Source organism: Gadus morhua, chromosome 3 (assembly GCF_902167405.1).
Source record: "Gadus morhua chromosome 3, gadMor3.0, whole genome shotgun sequence".
In the NCBI taxonomy this organism is placed as follows: domain Eukaryota; kingdom Metazoa; phylum Chordata; class Actinopteri; order Gadiformes; family Gadidae; genus Gadus; species Gadus morhua.
This window is the reverse complement of record NC_044050.1, coordinates 20,957,287-20,966,995: the sequence shown is the minus strand read 5'-3', so window position 1 is coordinate 20,966,995 and position 9,709 is coordinate 20,957,287. Positions and strand designations below refer to the sequence as shown.

The window sequence follows — 9,709 nt, the reverse complement described above, 5'->3', positions numbered from 1 at the left end:
TTAGAAGAAACAATCATGTCCCTTTTATAGGTTTTTTTCCGACATTCCGAGCATGCATCTGTCCGGGACCCAAACAATTCTGTGTGGGCGAACAACAGCAAACATTGCTCACAGCTGTTGAAGTACTTACATGATGGAGTGCTGTTGCGATCATGGTTGTCAAAACACGTTTGGGGGGCGATACCGTTTAATTAGATCAGCGTGTGAGTGGGAATTCGGGGAACAGGACCCATAGGACCCGTACTTAAAAATCACTAACTAGTATTTGTTGTGCAAGTGATACCCGTGTGGTTTGTCAACAGATCCGGGAAGTTGGTCAGAGAAAGTGTTCAGAATACTGCATGTGGTTTCATTCATCTCTTCACGTATTTCCATCTGTGGTAGATTGGTGGGTCCAACCTCCGGGTGAGGGGCCGTGTGGTTACCACAAGGGCCCCTCATAGTGCCACAGTGTGGGCACTGACACCGAGCCCTTTCCGTGCAAAGACACGTGGGTCCAGTGGTGTAGTCTATTTTATTGTAGTGGGTATACTGTGATGATTCCCTCCCAGCCTCGTACAAACCCGTCCCACCGGTACGTGTACGTGTGTGGCGCTTATGGGGTGTCGCACCACACTCACCAACGGAGGGGTCTACAACCCGCTGATTTAAGAGTATAACGATTATCAACAATCATGGAAAGCTGAGTAGGTTTATCAGTTTTAATAACAGTATGAACAAACAGAACACAAAAATGTCAAGTTGTCCTTTGTATATCTATAGTAGCAATAGCACATGCTAAATAAGGACAAAATCTACTCAAAATAATTTAATGAACTGTTTACAACCATGGCTAACCGGTGCATGAGAAGGAGATGACAGGAGACTAATGTTTCACTCTTTCAATTGCTCTAATTTGAGCTCTTACTGTTGTTATCTAACATACCATACAGTAATTGAATTGTGTAAAAGTGTGAAATTACTGCACCTTAAAAATGACCATGAATTAGCTATACTCTCATTTGCATAGTGATTAACATTATGAATTTCAATTGTGTATACCAACTGTATGTTGGCTGACATTTACCGAACTTTTTTTCCCTCCACTCTAACCAAGGATGCCTGTTTTTAAATTCCCTAGCCTGACACCCAGTCCGAAAGGCTGGCCAGGGGTTCTCATCTAAAAGTAACAAGGAGATACAAAGTGGGATTAAAACATTGTCTTCTGTTGACTACTTGTTATGTGGTTTACACATTAATATGGGAGGACTGGAGTGGACACGCACACACACGCACACACGCGCGCGCACACACACGCGAGAAGGAGGGGCTCGGCCCGCCAACTAACGTGCAGAGATGCAGGGGCAGCTTCGCGCTTCGTAACAGAGACATGGCAGAGCCCTAGCGCGCAGGGGGAATTTTATGAATAGTGAATGTAGGAGATAACTTCCCCTGCTAAAAGTATTTTATTGCAGTTATACCCAACCGGTATTTACGAAAAATAAACAGAAGTGAAAGATCTGTCACAAGACGATTGATACGTATCCGTGCACATTTTTAAGTGGGTATACGCAAATCCTGGTGCGTTCCTAGTGGGTATACGGCGTATACCTGCGTATCACGTAGACTACACCACTGCGTGGGTGTGAAAAGGTGTTTTCTCCCCTGGTTTCAGGTGAACATGGTGAGTTTCGTGGCAGAGCTGCTGGATTGGTTCGAGATCCAGAAGCCTGAGTTTGTCCAGCCAAGCCAGCCCCTGGACCTCTCAGGTCTGCGGCTCTCACCCCCCTGACACTCTTATAACGTCTCGTCATCACTTAAAGACGCATACTGACGTTGGTCTCTGTGTGTTACAGATGTATCAGGGCTGTTGGATTGCACCAGTCCTGTCAGCGGCATCGGAAACAGGTACAAACAGGATACACACACACACACATACAACAACTCGTATACACATATTGTGGTAACTCGGTTTGGGAGAAGGGCTCAAAGCAAGGACCAGGCAGGGTGTGAGGGTCCAAAGCCTCAAACGGCCGTTTATTACACTCGGTATCAATAGTTTCACAGGCGCACGCTGCACATCAAAGACGGGGGGTTGCTCGAGTCGTGGTCCACGTGTCCGCCGTGCGGCTCACTGTGCGGCGTCTCGGTCCTCTGCGTCGTCCTCTCTTCCACTCGACTCTTCCCCTTCTGTCGGCTGGTGGCCTCCTTTTAACACCTGGGTGTCTCCCGCCCAGGTGTTCCTCGTTTCCCCGATTGCGGCTCTCCGGAGGTCGGGGTTTGTCGCCGGCTGTTGGCCACCGGCGGTATATCCCGGCCTCGACTCTCCCGAACAGGGGGCGTGGCACCGGGGGAATGCCACAATATATACACACACATACACGCATACACGCACACACATGCACACACGTGCATACACACACACACATACACAAACACACATATACACACACATATACATGCACATGCACACAAACAGACACACACACACACACACACGCATACACAAACACACACGCATACACACAGACATATATACATATGCACACACTGACGTACAAGTAAACACATACACACACGCACACACACATGCAGACACACACACAGAGATACAAACACCCCCACACACACACACACACACACACACACACACACACACACACACACACACACACACACACACACCAGGGTTTATGCGGTGAATAGGTCGAGTTGTGTGGTGAAGCTGTGGTTTGTCTCCTAGCGGTTCCCCGTCCTTTCTCTTCAAGCAGCCCTACCTGCCCATCTCGTCGCCGATGTCCCCAGGTAAGACCCGGCCACGGCCCCCCCGTCCCCCCAGCGTACAGCTGCCCTTAGACAACATGCTCATTGACTGTCGCTTCTCTCCTGTCCCTCGCTGCCAACCCAGAGGGTAAAACATGGGGCAAAAAACAGATCAGGTAGATCCTCGTCCCTCTTCTCAAGGAATAGCTGTGATCCTAGTTCTAGTGTTTCGTGTTTGGGTTTGGTTTTCTCAAACCGTGTCTCTGTTCTGTGCACGATCACCCCCCCCCCCCCCTGTTGTATTATTAATGCTCTTTGTGTCCATCCATTCATTCATCCATCCATCCATCCATCCTCCAATCGATTCATCTATTGATCCATCCATCCACCTATCCCTCCACCGTTCCATTCATCCATTAACCGTCAACTCATCCACCCCCCCCCCCCCTCCCTCCCCAGCCGCCCCCTGTCGGCCGTGACCTTCAGCATCCCGTTCGGCCTGGACAGCGACGTGGACGTCGTCATGGGCAACCCCGTCGAGTCCTTCCTGCGCTCCTCCCCCGGCGGCACGGACAGCCTGAGCCGCACGGCGGGGGTCCCGGCCCTGACCCGGGTCCCCTACAGCCCCCCCGAGGACCTCAGCCACCTGGTCAGCGCCTCCCTCCCCTCCCAGCGGGGGCCCTCCTCCCGGGGGCCCCCCGCCTACCCCCACGCGGGCCCCCCGGCCAGAGACCTGTCCACCATCGAGGAGGCGCTGGCGGCGACGCTCCACGCCGCCCCGGGGAGCGGGGGGGCGAGGAAGGAGAAGGAGAAGACGGGGGCGGACCCCGCGGCAGTGGGGGGAGGAGGAGGAGGAGGGCTGAAGGAGCCCCGCTTGCGTCCAGAGGGGGCGCCGGCGGGCTTCTTCCTCCACTCCCCCGAGGTGGGGGAGGTCTCAAAGCTCAGCAGCTCCGCCCCCGGACGCTCCGGGATGTTCCACCGGCCCGTCGGCGGGGAGCCGGCCCCCGGGGGCGAGGGGCGCGGGCGGGGGGACACGCGGGACAGGCCGAGCCGGGCCCCCGACACGTCCCGGGACGACGACTCGGTCCTGCGCGACGGCAGCGTGGACTCCTCCGAGGCCTCCGAGGACCTCCCGAGGAACGCGCCGGGGAACCTCCGCCCCCGCGGCGGCGGCGGTGGCGGCGCGGGTAACCCCGGCAACAGCGGCGGCAACAGCGGCGGCAGCGGCGGCAGCCCCCGCATGACGAACTTCGCCGAGCGGCGGGACAACCGACGGAGACAGCCCGCCTCCGAGGAGCCGAGCCAGTCGACCCCGACCACGCCGGGGACCCCGCACGCGCCCTCCGCGCCGGCGGCGGCGGCGGGGGCCGGGGCCCGCGGCCACCAGGACAGCCCGGACTCCAGGGGCCCCGAGCCGGGCTCCGAGGCCCGGGAGCTGGGGGCCAAGCTGGAGGAGAAGCGCAAAAGCATCGAGGCCCAGAAGAGACGCATCGAGGCCATCTTCGCCAAGCACCGCCTGCGTCTGGGGAAGACGGCCTTCCTGAAGCTGAAGAGGGAGCAGGGGGAGGGGGGAGGGGGCGCGGAGGGCGCCCAGGACGACCAGCTCACCCTGGAGGAGCGCCTCACCCGCATGGAGGAGGAGCTGAAGCAGGAGGAGCTGAAGGAGAAGGAGGAGAAGGACGGAGGGGAGGGAGCGGGGCAGGCGGAGGGGAACGCTGTGACTCCTCCACCGCCGCGGCTGGAGAAGCAGGTCACGTTCGCTGTGGAGAGCCGCAAGGCGCCGCCGACCGACGGAGAGAAGGGGACGGAGGAGGAGAAGGAGGAGGAGAAGGAGGAGGAGAAGGAGAAGGTGGCAGGGAAAGCAGGCGGCGCTGTCCTGGACGACTACAACGGCGTGGTGCAGAAGCTGAGCGAGGCGCTGCTGTCGCTGCAGAAGGACATGCAGAAGCTGACCGACCAGCAGCAGCAGCTCATGGGCAAGCCGAGGACCACGCCCGCGACCCCTCCCGCGACCCCGCCCCGCACCCCGACCAAGACCCCCGTCCGGACCACCGCCGGCAAGGCCTGGGTCACCCAGCCCTGTCCGGTCCCGGCCTCCCCCGGCTCGCCCTCCCGGCGGGCCCACGGCCTGAACAGCGCCGCCGCGGCCGCCCTGAAGACGCCCCTGTCCTCCTCCTGCCCCGCCCCGAAGACCAAGCTCCCCCCCTCCTCCACCGCCCCCCGCAGCCCCAAGCACCACGCGCGGCCGGCCCACCCGCCCCAGCCCCGGCCCTCTGAGCTCAAGTTCCCCCCGCTGGCGCGCGTCCTGACCACGGCCAACCACGTGGACAGGCTGCCCCACCTGCGGCGGGCGTCGCCCAGCAAGTGCCAGGTGCAGACCTCCTCCTCCTTCCGCATCGGGGGGCCCCGGACCCCCGTGGAGCCGCCCCCCCCGCCGCCGCCGCCGCCGCCCCAGCACGAGGAGACGGCCTCGGAGACGGGCTCCAGCGGCACGCCCACCCAGTTCAGCCTGGAGCTGGAGAACGAGGACGGGGGCGTGCTGGGCGACCTGGTGTGCCTGGCGGGGGTCCTGCGACGGGACCGCTCCGGGACCACGCTGGGCAGCAGCTCGGGGGCGCCCTCGGAGTGCTCCTTCGAGAGCGAGACCCTTTCGCTGTCGGCCGCGTTCGGCGCGGGGGCCGCCGGCGTGGAGGCCGCCCTCGCGGGGAGGAGCAAGGCGTCACCGTCGTCCCCGGCGGGGCCGGAGGGGGGCAGCGACGAGCCCACGGACGGGGACCACGAGTTCTCCTCGGACTCCATGAGCGACCACACGGAGCCCGCCCTGGAGCCCGCGGGGCGCTCGGAGACCCCGCTCGTACCCGGAGGACCCGCGGAGCTCCCGGTGGGTGTGGTCCTCACGGAGCGCCCAGCGGCCGCAGAACCCAGGGAGGAGGTCTTCACTCAGGCAGAGGCTCAGCGACCGGCGGCCGGCCTGACCGCACCCAGAAGTGGAATAGGGTTCGTCTTTGAGGTAAATGTGAAGAGCATTCAAATGAAGGGAAGGAGAAGGAATCACCCTGGAAGACTAATGGAATCTGAGGATTGATGATGATGAACAGTATGGTGCTGATGGTGTGTGTGCGTGTGTGTGTGTTTGTGTGTGTGTGTGTGTGTGTGTGTGTGTGTGTGTGTGTGTGTGTGTGTGTGTGTGTGTGTGTGTGTGTGTGTGTGTGTGTGTGTGTGTGTGTGTGTGTGCAGGAGGAGATGCACAGTGAGGGTGAGATGGCCCACCGGAGGGCTCTCCTGCTGGAGCGACAGCAGCGGCGGGTGGAGGAGGTGAAGGAGAAGAAGAAGCGAAGGCAATGGCACGAGAAAGAAAGTGAAGAGAATGAAAGCAGGTATTGCACGTCACGCCCCCACAAACACAAACGCACACGCGAGCCCCCTGTCGCGAACTCCATCTGTGGTTATTTCTGTCTCTTTGTTTACATCGATGTGTTTCGCTATTGTCAAATTTTAATCTTGATCTCCTTTTAGTTATTTCTTACGGTCTCGTACTTCTGTGTAACACACAAACTCCCCACCAGGGGTCACTAAAGAACTAAATGTTATCTGATAAAAAAAATGGCGATTCGTTTTTTTTTCATACAATACAAACCTGACCTACCTCGCCTCTTCTCCTCAGACCCGGTTCATCGGAGGAGCGGCACAGGTCCCCCTGCCCGACCCCTCCCCCGGCCACCACCTCCCCCTTCCCCACCCCCCCTGGTACCCCCGTCCGCTGGGGGGACTTCACGCGGGGGGAGCACAACCTCAGGCACCAGCTCAAGATCATGGCTGACCTGGGCAAGGTGCTCCAGCAGAAACCAGCCAATCAGGGACGAGCTAGCAGCAAGAAGACCCGCCCCCGAGCCCGGCCGCGCAGCGCATCCCGGGTGCAACCGCCACTGTCTCAGAGCCTGGACAACGGCATTCTGGGTAACGGAGGGATGGAATTGAATGTGTGATTAGGCTTGCACCTCTGTGTTTCTTTACGTAGAATGTCAGTGGATGACGGTCCACATTTTACTATTTTATTTTATACTTTATTTATATAGCACTTTATATAGCACTATGACAATTTCTGATGTTTTTCTCTGTCTCTCTCTGTCTCTGTCTCTCTCTCTCTCTCTCTCTCTCTCTCTCTCTCTCTCTCTCTCTCTCTCTCTCTCTCTCTCTCTCTCTCGTGTTCTCTGCGGTTGTCTCTCTACCACTGGTGGCTCCTATCCAAGGCTCCAAGTTAACCAAGGAGTACTCGCACTCCACCCTCAACCTGGCTGCTGGTGAGCCGGGCACCAGTGACAGTGAGCCTGCCAAGAAACCGCCAAGGTACTTTTTAATTATTCTACAACTAGTAACCTGTATGTGATCCCAGAACTGGGATGCCACCGAACATGCTACAGAAATACACATCAATAGATATACTCTCCCTCCTCTGCATCTTTATACCTTAGCCTATCCAAAGGAAAGAGGCTATCCAAATACGTTTTCAGAGTTCTCCCTCAGTCGTCAGACATAAAAACATATTAAGAACCAAAGATTTTAAAAGATTTAAAATTTTCAAAAAGGAAGCAAAGTTATTTGGGTTTTGTCATATTGACACTTGTGTTTATTCACAGTGCTCCGAATTCGCCTTTGAGGTGCTTGTCGTCAAGCAGACCGATCAATACATCAGTTAATCCAAAGTCACAAACAGACGGCGATGTTTGTCCCAATGGCACACCCCCTGCCACGGATTACACAGGTACTCTAACATATGTTACATTTTCTTCAGTAATTCAATAGAAAGAATTAAGTAATACAGACCAATGAGTGTGTGTGTTGCTTTGTATTTGCAGGTCCAAAACTCTTCAAAGAGCCCAGCTTCAAGTCCAACAAGTTTATCATCCACAACGCTCTCTCTCGCTGCTGCCTGGCCGGCAAGGTTAATGAGACCCAGAAGAACAAGATTGTTGAGGTAAGAAGTGGTCAGGGTCATTTTAGTACATGTAATTGCTCACTTACCCACAATGCAACATGCACTGTATTGACTGTATTGACCATGCGGCGGGGTGATAAATCAAGAGATAGGATGGAGAGAAAAAAGAGAGATAAAAAGATGGAGAGAACAAGAATATAAATTGAGAAGGAGAAAATCTAGAAAAATAAATCAAATGTAGAAGACGAGCAAATTCAAAGAATATGGAAAAAAGTAGGGACAGAAAAAAAAAATAGAGGGAACAAGAAAGTATAAGGTTTGGTTTGGGATTAGGTTTTAGGGCTGGGGTTTAGGTTCAGAGTTAGGGTTTGAATTTAGGATTAAGGTTTTGCAACAAGGTTACGTTTTAGGTTCTGGTTTTGGTTTCAGGGTAAGTGTGTCCTTTTAGGGTTTAGTGTTAGGTTTAGCGTCATAGGCTAAGGGTTCGACAGGCAGGCATTGTTGAGCAGTAGCAGCCCTGCTCTAAATAAACCAATCCAGCTAAATCCCCATACTTTTCTCAGCACACAAATGCAAATAAAATCCACAGAATGGGCGACAATAGCCTTAACCTGAACCCCTCGTCATCACCTCAGCGACTCAATCCTGCCGTCATTCTCCCCCTGACTCAGGAAATGGAGAAGAGTCCGGCCAACCACTTCCTCATCCTCTTCCGCGACGCCAGCTGCCAGTTCCGGGGCGTGTACACCATGACCCCCGACACCCAGGAGCTGGTCCGGCTGACCGGGGTGGGTCCCAGGACCATCGGCTCCTCCCAGGTGGAGTCCATCTATAAGTACAGCTCAGACAGGAAGCAGTTCAGCGCGATCCCATCCAAGACCATGGGCATGAGTGTGGACGCCTTCACCATCCCGGGCCCTCTCTGGCACGGGGGGGCGGCAGGGGGGGGCGCTGGGGGGAGCAGGCGGGCCAGCGTTACTAAGAAAGTGGCTGTGTCTAAGTGATCAATGATGTTTGATTATTGCTTCACTTTAGCGCAGGCCCGAGTGCAGTTCACTTGAATTCTTCCAGGAGAGTCATAAGACGCTTGCTGAATCTCTTTGGCCAAAACTTGAAGATACATTTCTTACCTGTTTAGGATTCAGGGTGCATATTAGGATTCATATGCATTCAACCATTTTTGTTTAGAATTCAATAATATGTATGATTCCGGATAGTATGTCCTGTGTATAGCAGGCCATAGCAGGAATTCATTGGGTTTAAGCACGATTCATTTGAATAATTGGGCCCCACAATGTATGACCATTGGGTGGTCCAAGATTGCCCAATACTATCATTATTAGATTTACAGGCAGAAATGCTTGATCTCATGTCCTTTTGCTAAGGAAAGTTGCAGTCCTTTTTAAATGTAGGCCTATGGTACTCAAACCACTTCCTTCAGAAGAATGAACAGACTTTTTTTCAAAACCCCAATATACCTGAGGAAAATACTAGACGTCGTAAATGAACTAGACGTTCATTTATCATTTCATTGATTAAAATGAATATTTTAAAAGGTTTGCTTTAATTTATTCATGTGGAAGAGAGCGTTCCACGTCATGAATAATCATGGGGAAAATGGACCTCTGCGAGTCTCAAAAATCTCTTCCAGAAGCTTCTTGTGGTATCACGATAGTTGAATGGCGTCGGCTTTATACCTTACACCAAACATGGTAACCACACCTTTAAATGCCTTCAAAAGTCAGAATGAAATACAGGACTTTTTTATTTTTTACATTTTTTTTTCTTTTTAAGATTCCCAGTGAACGAAACACGTCCAGGCGATGTCAAGGACGTGTTTTTCTTGCTGTACCAAAGCCTTTCAGAGCGTCTTTTCAGAACGCTTTGTGGACATCTAATTCAAAGGCTGAATGGTTTGTAAACACCCACATTGGTAGACAAATATCCAAGGTTGTATTTAAACATCTTGATGCTGGTACCAAGTTGTTTAAAAGCACATGGGGAGAGGGGGGGGGGGGGGGGGGGTTATAA

At 54.4% G+C, this 9,709-nt stretch overlaps 1 protein-coding gene across 1 annotated transcript in view; it reads left to right on the top strand.

Moving 5' to 3' along the window:
• Window positions 1–9,689, top strand: part of LOC115539865 (calmodulin-regulated spectrin-associated protein 3-like) — a 19,247-nt gene extending 9,558 nt beyond the window's left edge. The window contains 11 exon segments of the mRNA XM_030350707.1: window positions 1,655–1,748; window positions 1,836–1,887; window positions 2,723–2,784; window positions 2,888–2,918; window positions 3,202–5,752; window positions 5,980–6,119; window positions 6,407–6,699; window positions 6,993–7,089; window positions 7,380–7,504; window positions 7,599–7,717; window positions 8,350–9,689. Coding sequence (XP_030206567.1) covers window positions 1,655–1,748; window positions 1,836–1,887; window positions 2,723–2,784; window positions 2,888–2,918; window positions 3,202–5,752; window positions 5,980–6,119; window positions 6,407–6,699; window positions 6,993–7,089; window positions 7,380–7,504; window positions 7,599–7,717; window positions 8,350–8,682 — 3,897 coding nt within the window. The 3' untranslated portion in view covers window positions 8,683–9,689.
• Window positions 9,690–9,709: the final 20 nt, after the last annotated feature.